This window comes from Piliocolobus tephrosceles, chromosome 4 (genome assembly GCF_002776525.5).
Source record: "Piliocolobus tephrosceles isolate RC106 chromosome 4, ASM277652v3, whole genome shotgun sequence".
NCBI lineage: Eukaryota > Metazoa > Chordata > Mammalia > Primates > Cercopithecidae > Piliocolobus > Piliocolobus tephrosceles.
The window spans coordinates 113,661,536-113,676,978 of NC_045437.1; the positions used below are offsets into that span (position 1 = coordinate 113,661,536).

General features: G+C 40.8%; 1 protein-coding gene across 7 annotated transcripts in view; it reads left to right on the top strand.

The window, feature by feature from the left end:
• The window catches only part of UIMC1 (ubiquitin interaction motif containing 1), a 99,015-nt gene that overhangs the window by 55,994 nt on the left and 27,578 nt on the right, over positions 1-15,443 (top strand). For all 7 annotated transcript variants that reach the window (XM_031935459.1, XM_031935460.1, XM_031935465.1 and 4 more), the window contains one exon: positions 3,571-3,724. In XM_031935459.1, the coding sequence (XP_031791319.1) occupies positions 3,571-3,724 (154 nt within the window). The remainder of the gene's footprint in view (positions 1-3,570; positions 3,725-15,443) is intronic.

The following is a 15,443-nucleotide window of genomic DNA, read 5'->3' on the forward strand; positions in this document are numbered from 1 at the left end:
CCTGTAGTCCCAGCTACTCTGGAGGCTGAGGCAGGAGAATGGCGTGTCACCCAGGCAGGAGTGCAGTGGTGCAATCCGGGTTCATGCCATTCTCCTGCCTCAGCCTCCCAGTGGCTGGGATTACAGGCGCTCACCACCACGCCCGGCTAATTTTTTGTATTTTTAGTAGAGACGGGGTTTCACCGTGTTAGCCACGATAGTCTCCATCTCCTGACTTTGAGATCCACCTGCCTTGACCTCCCAAAGTGCTGGGATTACAGGTGCGAGCCACTGCGCCCAGCCGAAAAATAGTTCTATAATATTTTAAAAGAAGTAAAAGCAACTATGCAAAGAAATCCCTGACTGCATAGTCCTAACCCCTTGAGGTTCTTCCATAGTAGTTAATACTTAAATAGACTTTTTAAATGATGCTGGGAAGTATACCTTATTTTAACATTAAAACAAAACAAAACAAAACCCTGAAGGTTAGGAAACCTTCAGGGTTGCCTAAAAACAGTGGTTGGAAGTGATCTCATATTCATAATAAGACAATAGACTACTCCCTCTTGAATACATTAATAGTTAAAGGTACATTCTCTGCATTGTATAGAACTGTGATGAATATAAAGGAGTATAGTGCTCAATGTGAGCACCAGTGACACATTTGTGTCATATAACATTTCTGTGCTTAGTGAACTTTAGAATGCCAAGTAACTGCTCATTCACCACTGACTTTAAGTAATTCAAGACTACTTGCAAATTTTAGGGTATATTGATCCCCTCTTACCCCCCTGCCATCCTTCTGCTCAAATAGCTTTGCTATTTTTCTTTTCTTTTTTGTTTTTTTTGAGACTGGGTCTCCTTTGTTGCCCAGGCTGGAGTGCAGTGGTACAATCTCAGCTCACTGCAACCTCCGCCTCCTGGGTTCAAGCGATTCTCCTGCCTCAGCCACCTGAATAGCTGGGACTACAGACATGCACCACTACCCCTGGCTAATTTTTGTATTTTCAGTAGAGACAGGGTTTTGCCATGTTAGCCAGGCTGGTCTCAAACTCTTGACCTCAAGTGATCTATTCGGCTTGGCCTCCCAAAGTGCTGGGATTACAAGCGTGAGCCACCGCACTTATTTTTTCTTTCTTTTTTTCTTTTCTTTTCTTTTTTTTTTTGGAGACAGAGTTTTGCTCTGTCACCCAGGCTGCAGTGCAGTGGTGCGATCTCGGCTCACTGCAGCCTCCGCATCCCAGGTTTAAGCGATTCTCCTGCTTCAGCCTCCTGAATAGCTGGGATTACAGGTGTGCACCACCATGCCTAGCTAATTTTTGTGTTTTCAGTAGAGATGGGGTTTCGCTATGTTGGCCAGGGTGGTCTTGAACTCCTGGCCTCATGTGATCTGCCCGCCTTGGCCTCCAAAGGGCTGGGATTACAGGTGTGAGCCACCGTGCCTGGCCAGCTTTGCAGTTTTTCAAGCTTTACAACTTTTCTGTTTAAGATTTATGAACAGAGGAACCTGGATTTGTGAGAAGCTTAGTGAGTAAATCTGAAAAACATAGCACCTAGAACTTCCAGACCCACTTGACTTTCCCCACTTTCTAGAGAAGAAGAATATCCTTGCAGAATCTGCTTCCAGAAACAAGGTGGAATGGAAGGGAGGTTTTTTGTTTCTGCCACAACATGATAGAATGGAATTACTGAAGGTTTTGATGCCAAGTGGGTCTAGGTTTGAGCCTGGATAGTTCACTTACTGACTTTGTGACCAGCAGGTTACTTTGCTTTCCCAAGCCTCAATTTCCCCTTCTGTAATAGCAGAGTTAGTGATACTTGTGTCCAGTGGCATTGGGAGGGATGAGTATGAAAAATGACTGGTGGAGCCTGCATAGTGTAAGAACTCAACCACTGTTAGTTCCTTTCTCATCTTTTAGGTTTTACGCCTTTAGAGTATGTTTTTTAACAAAAGGCAGGTGGTGTTGAAAACAGGAGATTTTCTGGCAGTTTGACTTGGTATTTAGATGGCCTGTTTTCCTCTCTGCTAGTTCACACTTCTAAGCATTAGGTTTTAGAGATAGCCCCAACTCCTGACCCCAAAAGACCCAATTGACTCAAGTCCAATTTTCTATGCATTGAAGTTTTGGTCGTGTTTTGTTCTTGTATCGGAAGATATTTTATTTGTTTTCCCCATGTAATAAGGTGTAATGACAGCCCAGGTGTCCCTTGCTTTAAATGTAAGCAGTAGCTATGCAGGACATTTTCACATTGATTGGATAGGACATGCTGTCCTTTGAAGCAAGTGTTAGGCAGTAGTGCTGCAGTGCTCACGCACACTGTTGAATTAATCACTGCAGAGTTCTTGGCTCTGATCAACCTGTGCAGGTAAAATAAAACTGCCTTTAAGAGACACCAGCAACTGTAGGAGAAATGATGACTACAAAACAGAAGAGAATAAGAGAGATGGGTTTAAGAGTGGCTTTGGCAGAATTTGATTGTTTTAACTAATGACTTCTTTGGTGCTTCTTAAGTATATAGATCTTAGTTTCCTCTTTCTTTTTTTTTTTTTTTTTTTGAGACGGAGTCTCGCACTGTTGCCCAGGCTGGATGCAGTGGCGCGATCTCTGCTCACTGCAAGCTCTGCCTCCGGGTTCACACCATTCTCCTGCCTCAGTCTCCTGAGTATCTGGGACTACAGGCACCCGCCACCACGCCTGCTAATTTTTTGTATTTTTAGTAGAGTTGGGGTTTCATCGCTTTAGCCAGGATGGTCTTGATCTTCTGACCTCATAATCCATCCGCCTCTGCCTCCCAAAGTGCTAGGATTACAGGCGTGAGCCACTGCACCGGCCTTAGTTTCCTCTTTCAATCCAGAAAGTCACAAATAAAACTCAGGTCTTAGGTCTTATGGGTCTAAGTACAGACTTACGTTCTTAACTTAAATCCTGGTTATGCTGTTTTTGGCTTAGAGCTCTTTTGTTTGGTAACTCCTTATGTCTTAAAGTCACTTACAGTAATAACGGTCCTTTTGTGAAATTGAAAATGTGTCCTTAAGGTGCTGTTCATATGCAAAATGTGAAACCCAGCAGGCACAGCACACTGATGCAGTGAGGATTGTGCCTTACAATGTGGTAGAGATCAGTGCCCTCAAGTTTTTGAGCCAGATACTAGTCTTTCATTTGAATCTCAGCTCTCCCGCTTACTTGTTCTGTGACTTTGCAAATTGCTTTACTGTTTTACACAAGTACTTTTCTCATGTGTAAAAAAAAGAGTGTGCTAATAACTTTGTAAGATTAAATGAGTAATACACATAGAGTGTTTAATACATAGTTGACAGTATAAGTATACTTATATATAAACAATATATAAACTTACATATAAATGAGTAATACATATAGAGTGTTTAATACATAGTTGGCAGTATAAGGAACTGAATAAGTATTAACTCTATCAGTAGTATCTCTCAGTCTTTACTCTTTGATAAGTAAAATTTGATAAGCTGTTGTCTCTTTGAAAGTAAGTGAAATATGGGGTGGAGTCTCTTGCACTTCTTTGGGGGGAAAGATAAGAACTAAAGCTGTTATAATTGCTATTTGTCATGTTCTTCAGGTTGGTAACAAGGAAGATGCTGAGAAGGAAGTAGCTATTTCTACCTTCTCATCCAGTAACCAGGTATCCTGCCCGCTATGTAACCAAAGCTTTCCACCCACAAAGATTGAACGACATGCCATGTACTGCAATGTTCTAATGGGAGAAGATACAGGTAAAGACCCACCGGGACAGCCAAACTCTTACTTTTTTGTGTAGTGGTTTTATAATCCTATACAGTACAATGCCGGGAAAAAACAGATAGCTATTCTTCAAAGTTAGAGTTGTTACTGGTTTTGGGTTTTTTCTATCTAGTTATTTTTCTAGTACTTTTATGTTCATCATTACTTTTAGCAGGTATTTTGTCTTGTTACACATACCTCAGGGGAAGGGGAAGGGAAAAGTTTTTCATTTTTAAGTTTTTGTTTGTTTGTTTGTTCTTTTTTTGTTTGTTTTTTTGAGACAGTCTCTCTCTGTCACCCAGGCTGGATTGTAGTGGCACGATCTTGGCTTTCTGCAGCCTCCACCTCCCAGGGTAAATGATTCTCTTGCCTTAGCCTCCCAAGTAGCTGGGACTACAGGCTTGCGCCACCATGCCTGGCTAATTTTTTTTGTACTTTTTTTTCCAGTAGAGGCAGGATTTCACAATGTTGGCCAGGCTGCTGTCGGACTCGTGACCTCAAGTGATCCTTCTGCCTTGGCCTCCCAAAGTGCTGGGATTACAGGTGTGAGCCACTGCACCTGGCCCATCTTTTAACATATTAACTTACTATTTTACATAGGTAGGCTAAAAATCAGTGCAGTGCAATGGACGTTGCACTTCAACTTACGTATTCAAATATTGAGATTCCTATGGAACTTGAACTAAGTTCTAGAGTTGCTCATTTTTCATTCAAAATAAATCCCTTGTAGGTTTTTTTCCTCTTTTTATAGTGTGTTTTAATAGAAATTCTACCTAGAGATAGCAGCTGAAAAATACCGCTAATTTACATTTGTGTCCTACATATCTCTGCTGAATTATCCAGGAGCTGTTGGTTTAATCTCTTTAAGAGTGTACCAAAGGCCGGGTACGGTGGTTCATGCCTATAATCCCCAACACTTTGGGAGACTGAGGCGGGTGGGTCACCTGAGGTCAGAAGTTCGAGACCGGCCTGGCCAATGTGGTGAAACCCTGTCTCTACTAAAAATACAAAAACTTAACCAGGCGTGGTGGAGGGCTCCTGTGATCCCAGCTACTCAGAAGGCTGAGGCAGGAGAATTGTTTGAACCCAGGAGGCAGAGGTTGCAATGAGCCGAGATCGTGCCATTGTACTCCAGCCTGGGCAACAAGAGTGATACTTCGTCTCAAAAAAAAAAAAAAAAGATCTGTACCAAAATCCCTAGTTTTCAGACAGCATAAGACATTGATCAAGAAAATCTTGTTAATCATAGCCCTTGAAATACCTCTGATTTGGCCTTTCTGTTTAGGATTTTAAAGTCTAAATATAGTCACATCAGCACAGCTCTCTGTGGTCTAACATGCTGAATGTAAACCTAGGTAACTGGAAGTGTTGTAGTGTTCTTCTCAATGCTACTTGATTCCTGTAACTTAGATGTATTTAAATGTGACATTGTATAATTGTGAAGTGTTTTTTAAATTAAGGTTGCCAGAGAGGCAAGGCACATGTTGTTTACTTTTCTTGAAATAATATACTTTGTAGTTACTAAATAAGGAAGTACATAAACACTTAATTTGCTGATTTTTCTGATTATAAAGTAGTACATGTTCATTGTAATAATAATGGCTTACATTTATTGAATACTTAAAATTAGGCACTATTTACATAAATGGGACCATGCTATATATAGCTCTCTCTATATATTATTCTGCAACTTGTCATTTTTATTTAGCAGTAAATTTAGCTCTTTCCATGTGCAGATAAATTTTTGACATAGTTGAGGTTTGACTGTATATAAAATTTTATATTCTGCCTTTTCTATTTATAGCATAAATATTTCATCATGTCACAGTTATTTATAAAAATATTTTTAATGCCTACATAATATTTGGTAACCTGGATTGCTTTCATTTACTTAATTATACATATTTGAAATGCTTCAAGTTACTGTGTTATAATCACACGGTACTGAGCCTCTTAGCCTAAAATTGTCACTGTATTTTGGGATTATTTCCCAAGGATATGTTGCCATATAGGGTGGTAGTAAGAAAAGATAGGCCCTGGAAGGCCAGTCAGTTTGAGCTTAAGTCCCACCTCTGTTACTGACTTACTAATGTGTGACCCTGTGCTAATTTCCAAGCTTCCATTTATGCATCTGTGAAATAATAATAATAATTACCTTGTTCAGATTTTGTGAGGTTAAATGAGATACTTTAAGGAGAGTACTTAACACAGTACCTAGTGCATAGTAAGTGCGTAAGAACTATTAGCTGTTGTTAATATTCCCAGTAGTGAAATTACTATGTCAGAGGTTTTTTTTAAGGGTCTCTATGCATAGCATTGTAGTCCCTAAAAACAGTGAAAGTTGAGGACCTGAATCTGGCCATCAACCACTTTTAGTGGGACAGCACTGAAGGATTGGAATCTAGATGCAGTTTTAATTTGACAAAGCTCTTTAGTCTGATTTTTTTTTTTTTTTTTTGCTGAGTATTCCAGTGACTGAAAGAATTCTGGGACTGAGCATTTCAGAGGAAAGAGACTATCTTGTCTGTCTTACTAAGCACTTACACAGCTGGTATTGGGTATCTGAGTCAATGACTTATTCAACACAACATCAAGGTCCAGAAATAAATGAGTCTGAGAAACTGAATGCCCCGTTGAGCTCTAGGAATAGATGATCTCCTTCAGGTCAGAATGATCAGGTAAGGAGTAGTATAGGATAGCTTCTACTAACATCTCCCATACTGAATTCTACTAGTTGGTGCTAAAATAGGAAGCTTTGGCATTCATAACTGTCAGATATCTTTTAATTACAAGATAATTGCTGTTAAGCCTGTTCTTCCTTACTGGAAGTCTGGTAAGAGAACTCAAACTCACATCCCCAAATCCTTGTGGTTGAAATTGATTCAGGCTTGTTCCTGAATTTTCTCAAACTAATTTTCAGACTTATGCTACTAGAACTAGGCCATTTAGGTGGGCAAAGTAGACTGAGTCTTATCATCATCATCATCCATTCAGGGAGGACATTTCAGGTTCTCCTTGTTCTGTTGGGTCCAGGATCAGTGACCCTGTCTAATGCTGTTCAATTGGATTTACACTCTGGGTATTGCAGACTTTCAGACATGATAGATGTAAATATGATTTTTTATACAATAGAAAGTCCCTTGGCATCATGTGTCTTTATAGCTTTGATGCGAATACCCCAGACCTCCATGTGAAGATGTCTGTTGTATCCTGAATGACAGGCACACTTTCTTTTTCGTAGGGAAATTTGTTATAAAACTAGTTTAGAAGACAAATCTAGAATATAGTCATGTGTTGCTCAGTGATAGGGATGTCTTCTGAGAAATGTGTCATTAAGTGATTTTGTTGTGCAAATATCATAGAGTGAGTGTACTTACACAAAACCTTGATGGTGTAGTCTACTACACACCTAGGCTATAAGGTATAGCCTGTTATCTTGGGCTACAAACCTGTACAGTGTGTTACTGTACTGAACACTAGTCACTTGTAACACAATGGTATTTGTGTATCTAAACACATCAAAACACAGAAAAGGTATAGTAAAAATATGGTATTATAATTTTGTGGCACCACCATCATATAGATGGTCTGCAGTGTTGGCTGAAATGTCATTTTGTGGCGCATGACTGTACTACATCCTTCTTTTCAATGCCGATGTGTCTACCTAGAGCCAAAAGTTTGATTCTTTTTTTATCACCTATTCATATTTACCTTTAATTCATCCAGATATTTGGAGCTGTTTTTTTTTTTGAGACAGGGTCTCACTCTGTCACCCAGGCTGGATTACAGTGGTGAGATTATGGCTCACTACAACCTCTGCCTTCTGGGCTCCAGCAATTCTCCAACCTCAGCTTCATGAGTAGCTGGGACTCTGGGCACACACCATCCCACCTGGCTAGATTTTTATATCTTCTTTTGTAGAGGCGAAGTCTTACCATGTTGCCCAGGCTGGTCTTGAACTCCTGGGCTCAAACAGACATCCCGCCTTGGCCTCCTAAAGTGCTGGGATTACAGACGTGAGCCATCCTTGCCTGGCATGACTTTTTTTTTTAAATGGTGCTAGGCCTTATGAAGCTTACTAAAGAAGTTTTAAGATTTCTGCCTTCAAGGAGCTTGCATTATCAATGGTGAAATAAGCATTTCCCCAATAAATTAATTATAAGATGACACAAGTGAATAATTGTGTACCCAAGTAAATGTCCCTGACAATGGGAGAGAGGAGAGCTGCAGTGAATAAGGATGAGTTCCCAGAAAGAGTGGGCTTAACCTTGGCTTTGCAGGCTGGTTGGGTCTGGATAAACCCATAGCAAGGTAGAGGGCCCTTTGCCCTCCTGTGGGTTTAGCTAAGAAGGGAAATGGCCAGTAAACAATAGCTTCGTGTTAATCTTCCTAAGAGAGCTCTCTGTTGATTTTTCAGGCCCTATGAGAGGGAGTAGGGTGACCTCACTGGAACCATTCCACTCTCTGCATGTTCCTCTACTTTCCTGGGAACACAGCTTGGGGGTGTAGGTGGGTTGGGGAAGTAGAGGAATTATGCAGAGCACCTGCTAGTGTACTTGGTGTACAATAGGTACTCAGTACGTTTGATGTCTTTTCTTGGTTACCCCACCAGCTTGTCTGCCCCATCTTCCTTGCCAGAGACAGAAGTTAGTGATTGTGCTGGTTCTTCTTAGCTTTATATGACTGGATACAGAGGCCAGGCTCCCAACCTAGTTTTTAAATCTTTTGTAAAAGGAAGCTTTTTTTTTTCTTTTTTTTTTTTTTTACTGTGGAAGGAAAGGAGTGATTTCCACCCCCTTTTTTTTGTGAGACAGGGTCTTACTCTGTAGCCCAGGCTGGAGTACAGTGGTGGAATCATGGCTCACTGCAGTCTCAACCTCCCAGGCTCAAGTGATCCTTCTGCCTCAACCTCCCAAGTAGCTGGGACCACAGGTGCATGCCACCACACCTGGCTAATTTTTTAGTTTTTGTAGAGATGGAGTCTTGTTATGCTGCTTAGGCTGATCTTGAACTCCTAGGCTCAATTGATTCTCCTGCTTTGGCCTCCCAAAGTGCTGGGATTATAGGCCTAAGCCACCATGCCTGGCAAGTTACTTTTCTTGAAGACACGGAAGCCAGGCTGGGAGACCATTAGCCCAATGTCTAAGGGGTGGAATAAGAGAGGACTTAACCTTCCAGTATTATCTAGCGTTTCACTCCTTTCTGTCTTCCCCTGAAGGGGATCCTAGATGTGCTTGGTTTGACTGTGTAAAAGAAATAGCAATTAGAATCATTTACATAAAGTGTCTACTATTTATGCCTATTTACCTGGCAGCACAATAACAATTATGCATATTATTAAATATATGTCTGACTAATTTGGCTGTAAGTTTTGATTTTTTTTTTTTTTTTTTGAGACGGAGTCTCGCTCTGTCGCCCAGGCTGGAGTGCAGTGGCCGGATCTCAGCTCACTGCAAACTCTGCCTCCCGGGTTCACGCCATTCTCCTGCCTCAGCCTCCCGAGTAGCTGGGACTACAGGCGCCCGCCACCTCATCCGGCTAGTTTTTTTGTATTTTTTAGTAGAGACAGGGTTTCACTGTGTTAGCCAGGATGGTCTCGATCTCCTGACCTCGTAATCCGCCCGTCTCAGCCTCCCAAAGTGCTGGGATCACAGGCTTGAGCCACCGCGCCCGGCAAGTTTTGATTATAATACTATACGCTGGTTAAGTTGGCTCAGTCTACTCAGTTTTTTGCTCAATGACGTTGTTTATTCAGAACTATGAAAAATTAGAGAGGATGCTTTTTTTTTTTTTGAGACGGAGTCTCGCTCTGTCGCCCAGGCTGGAGTGCAGTGGCACGATCTCGGCTTCTGCAAGCTCTGCCTTCCAGGTTCACTTCATTCTTCTGCCTCAGCCTCCCAAGTAGCTGGGACTACATGCGCCTGCTACTGTGCTCGGCTAATTTTTATATTTTTAGTAGAGACGGGGTTTCACGGTGTTAGCCAGAATGGTCTCGATCTGCTGACCTCATGATCCACCCACCTCGGCCTCCCACAGTGCTGGGATTCCAGGCATGAACCACCTCGCTAGGCCAAGGGAGTGCTCTTTAAAGGTACTCTTTGAGGGGAGAAGATTGCCTGAGTTGATCTAGACTAGAACAAATGCACATTGCCTTTGCATTTACTTTCTGGAAAATGTATCTAAGGCCAATTGTGTTAAACACCTAGGGAGAATAAAATCCCCCATTTACTCATTCAATACATATTTATTATATACTTACTATATAACAGATACAGTGAGCAGAATATGCAATTAACAGAATATAAGTCCCTGTTCTCATGGAGCTTATATTCTAGTAGTGGGAGGCAGACAAGAAAACAATAAATATAAAATATTTCAAGTGGTGATAAGTACTTTAGAGAAAAAAGTAAAGCAGAGGGAGAGGGGAATAGGCCATACTGAGGTCAGAAGGTAGCAATATAAAATAGGTGATCAGGGAAGGTCTCCTTGAGAAGATGGCATTTGAACAGGGACCTAGAGTAAGTGAGGGAATAAACTAAGAAGATTGTGAGGTGGGGAGAGTGCTACAGGTAGAAGGAACAATAAAAGCAAAAACCCTGAGGTGTGAACAGGTTGAGTGTGGCTGGATTAGAGTAAGTGAGGGAGAGATAAACAGTGAAACCAGAGAGGTAATGGGGAAGGAGTGCACATGGACAGATCACAGGGTTCTTAGGCCATAATAAGGACTTTGGCTTTTCCTTGAGCAAGGGAGGAACCACTGGAGGGACTTGAGCAAAGAAGTAATCAATATTTAAGCAAAGGATCACTCCACTCTGTCTGCTACTATGTGGACAGTAGATTATTGGGTTGTGGGACAAGGGTGGAAGCTGGGAAAATAGAGTCAACATTTTGTTTTTGGCACTTTGATAAAGTAGAAGAAATGCAGGTTTTGGAACTAGGCAGCTCAGCTGTAATATTTCCTAATTGACTAATATTTGACAAGTTATCTCTTTCAGGACAGGTTCCTCTTTTGTAAAATTAGTATCAGGATTGCCATGAGAATCACAGACACTTAGTAAAGTACCAGGCGTTGTGACTAGCATGTAATAGGTATGCAGTAAACGGTGGCTGCTATTATTATTGACTGTGCTTTCCTGTCTGTGTAGTCTTTCTGAGGTCTGTGTTTCTGTATGATGATGAGACATAAAGGATAAGCCACTAGTTGAGTAGAACTAAGGGAAAGAAGAAAGGCAAGGCATAAGAGTCAAAGGGGTAAGAATAAGTTAGGGAGAAATAGATTATAGGAGAGTTAGGGAAGCTGAAGGCATTAACTATATACACTTTGAGTCCAGATGGATGTGGCTTAGAGTTAGGATACTACTAGGAGTGGACTTTCTCTTCAGGGATATCACCTGGAAAAATAATGGTGGATGGATGAGTAGGTAGGAGGAGGTAGGAATTATTATTATAGATATGCCTGAGAGTTAACAGAGAAGGACCAAGGCCTAAAATAGGCTTGACTTGGGTGACTAAGTGAAAATGTGTAAGACCTCAGTATCTCTAAGTAAATATCTTTTTTTTTTTTTGAGACAGAGTCTTGCTCTGTCGCCTGGGCTGGAGCGCAGTGACCGGATCTCAGCTCACTGCAAGCTCCGCCTCCCAGGTTTACGCCATTCTCCTGCCTCAGCCTCCCGAGTAGCTGGGACTACAGGCGCCCGCCACCTCGCCCGGCTAGTTTTTTGTATTTTTTAGTAGAGACGGGGTTTCACCGGGTTAGCCAGGATGGTCTCGATCTCCTGACCTCGTGATCCGCCTGTCTCGGCCTCCCAAAGTGCTGGGATTACAGGCTTGAGCCACCGCGCCCGGCCTAAAACTTATTTCTTAAATTAGACAAAGTTGGGACTTTTTCTGTTCTGTATATCCCTATCTAAATGTAATTTGTACCCTTTCCAGTCTTCTCACTTATATTAATGTGGCCTTTGTGGTATCCAGGATAATTAAGTATATTGCTATATTGCTACTGGTACTTAGCTACTGAGGTATTGACAATTGTGAAATAACATAGGTTTTGTAGAAGTAATATGGATTTTGGGGACAGACTGACCTGTGGGGATATATACAAATCAAATATGGGCCCTGATCTCACTGACATTTCAGTTCAATTAGGTAGTAAGACATGCACATGCATAACTGTAATGCAAGGTCAGAACTACTAAGGGACATACAAATAAAAATATTGTGGTGTTTCAGAGGAAATACGGTTAGAGATTGAGAGGGAAGGGTATTAATGTAAGAGAACAGCAGGCTAAAATCACAAATAGAAAAATGTGAAGAGAGTGTATAGGAAAGAACAAGCACTTCAGTGTGGTTATAGTGTGGGCATTATGAAAGGAACAGTAGGCAGTTGGAGAATGACAAATGTAACTTGAATCTTGTGGATTAACATTTATATGAATTAGGTGGGTTAACATTATGGAACAGCATTTTTTTTCAACTCTAAAAAAATTATTGGTGTGTGTTACTAAAATAATTACTTGTGTGTTTACTCCTATTGTAGTATATAGGACTCTTTTGGATGCAGGTGTTGGAAATATGATTTCAGTGGTTGGAAATATGATTTCAGTAACCATAAGCAAAAAAAAAGTTAATTTGTATAATAATTGGCAAGTCTATTTAGGGGTTAAGCTGAGCTGGATCTGGGAGCTCAGATAATGTCTCTCCATCTTTGAATCCAGTGGTCTCCATTCAACAGATGGTCTCTTCTTAAGGGACAAGCAAAATGGCTGCCAGTAGCCATAGCTTTTAATGGAAAGAAATAATTTTTTTCCCCCCTCAGACCATAGGTTAGTCTAGAGGAAGACTCTGATAGGCCTTTCTTGATTGAAGTGTCCACTTATGGTATAGTCACTGTAACCAAGTAGATGGGTATGTATTATTTACAAGTCAGAACAAGTAAAGGAAAACTCTTTCACTAACTATGAGAAATTCTGTTAGTATCTGTTAGAAAATTCTGTCGGTCACAATGACAGAAAACATCATTAACAGTGAGTTTAACACATGGGATTTCTTTCTCCTCACATCACAAGTCCAGAGTGAGGCAGTGGCTCATTGATGTAATTGAGGATCAGGCTTTTGCCTTTGGCACTACAATCATAAACTTGTGGCTTGATTCACCGTTTCAGGATACTCATTGCATCTCTAGGCTTCGAATGTATGTTTGAGGCAGGAAGATGGTGAAAAAGGTAAAGGGACATGACTGCTGATTCTGACTCCTTTGATCTAACACTCATTCCTGCATTCTCATGGAATTTGAGCTTATTCTAAATTATGGTTGAATTAAGGCAGTTCTAAATTTAGTGTTTGTTCATACCTCTTAAGTGTTTATATATCTTGTGTATAAAATTATTTTATCTCTAAAGTCATTGATTAATTGCTTTTTGTAGTGGTTCAGCTTAAGACTTTTTCATATCCTGCTGTTAGTGAAATATTGTGCTGGGTGCTGAGGGTGAGGAGGAGCGGCCCAAAAGACCCAAAAGATGGTAAGGGATATAATACAGAGCTGAATCGGATCTCAAATTTGTACTCAGAGAGTTTACAGTCCAGCAAGGGAAACAGACTTGGGTATGACTATGTGTGATACAACTCAGTCAAAGTGCTAAAATGTAACCACTAACCACACACAAAGGAAGGTATTAAATTTGATTGGTGGAATAAGGGAGGGCTTCTTACTTAATTGTTCCCCTAATATTGGGCATGGCTTTTTTCTTAACCTATTTTTTTTTTTTTCTGTTAAAGATAAGCATTTAGGGCCAGTCATGGTAGCTCACACCTGTAATCCAAGCACATTGGGATGCCGAGGTGGGAGGATCAGTTAAAGCCAGGAGTTCAAGACCAGCCTGAGCAACATAGGGAGACACTATCTCTACCAAAAATAAAAAATTAGGTTTGTGTGGTGGTACATGCCTGTAGTCCCAGCTACTTGGTAGACTGAGGTGGGAAGATCGTTTGAGCCCAGGAATTGGAGGCTGCAGTGAGCTGTGATTGCACCAGTCCACTCTAGCCTGAGTGACTGAGCAAGACCCTGTCTCAAAAAAGAAAAAAGAAAAAAAAAAATCTAAACTAGCAATGAGCCTTGTAATGTAGTACTTTAATCTGGATTACTAAAAGTGGAATTACTAGGTTATATTTATAAAGTTACCAGCAGTTTATGAGAGCATTCCTTTTGCCTCCAAATACTGAGGGATATTCTTTAAAAAAAAATATGGCGTAGTAATAGATAGTAACCAATGACATTTCATTGTACTTTGTTTCTTCGATTAGTAGTGAAGTTGACATTTTTTGTTTTTTAAAAAGTCAATTTATATTTCTTTGAAGAATTATTCTCTGAAGTTTGCCTCTGTGTCTATTGGGATCTCAGTATTGTTCTTATCAGTTTATACAAGTTCTTTATAAATGATTTACTTTTTGCCTCAGAGGTGCTTTCCAGGGTTTGTTTGACTCACCCATCACTTCTCACAAAGTTTCCAGATTTATGCAGACTGGGCCAGCAACCCCCTTCTTGCATGAACACTGCCAAAGCTTTTATTTCTTGAAGTAGAAGCAGTGCTAATCCTGCAGAAAGATCTAATCGGTGTGAACAGAAGTGGCACTGATGTAGGGAAAAGGGTATTCAAATCCATGTAGAATTAAGAGTATGGGTGGGCAGCAAGTAGAAAGGAAAAAGAATTCATTGACTCCATGCTGTTCCACTCCTGTTAAAAAAATTAAAGAAAAAGAAAAGAATTCATTGGTATTGCTGACTGGATGAAGAAGCTAGAGATAGAAGAAAGAGGAGGTGGGGCCTGGTCACCGGGGGTCAGCAGGGGCTGGATGCCCAAAGTGTTACGTTTAAAGGAACTGGGATGTATCTCCAGAGCAACTGGGAATTTAAAAACATACCTCTTCCACTAAATAGAAAAGTAATAGAAATGAAACCAACAAGTGAAATACATACATTTTTCTATTTTCTTTCTGGTAGGTTGCAAGAACAAGCACTTTCCCTCCCAGTATTGGGATTCTGCTGATATGTATCTGGGATTCTGCTGATGTCTGTCTGTCTGTCTATCTATATCTGTCTCCTGTTTTTATATTTGTCCCCCCCAGTATTACATCATAAGCATCATCTAACATGCTGTTCGAAATTATTTATATTCATGACATTGCGTATAGTTTTTAACTTTCACAAATAATACAAAATGTACTTAATTCTTTTTCCTTGTTGTGGGAATATTTTTTGACAGGGGAAACCAAAGTGACAGGAGCAGCTTATAAAACAAAACACAAAGACATTTAAGAAAGGATGTTTTGGGGCTGGGCGCGGTGGCTCACGCCTGTGATCCCAGCACTTTGGGAGGCCAAGGTGGGCAGATCACAAGGTCAGGAGATCGAGACCATCCTGGCTAATATGGTGAAACCCCGTCTCTACTAAAAATACAAAAAATTAGCTGGGCATGGTGGCGGGCGCCTGTAAGTCCCAACTACTCAGAAGCCTGAGGCAGGAGAATGGCATGAACCTGGGAGGCGGAGCTTGCAGTGAGCCGAGATCAGGCCACTGCACTCCAGCCTGGGCACTAGGTCTTATCTGCTATAAAGTAGATTCTTCTTTAATCGGTTTCACCCTAGAGCTGTTCAGTGTTTTCTGGAGAGGACATTATCTTATTCGAATGCCCACAGTACTGACATATATATACTCTT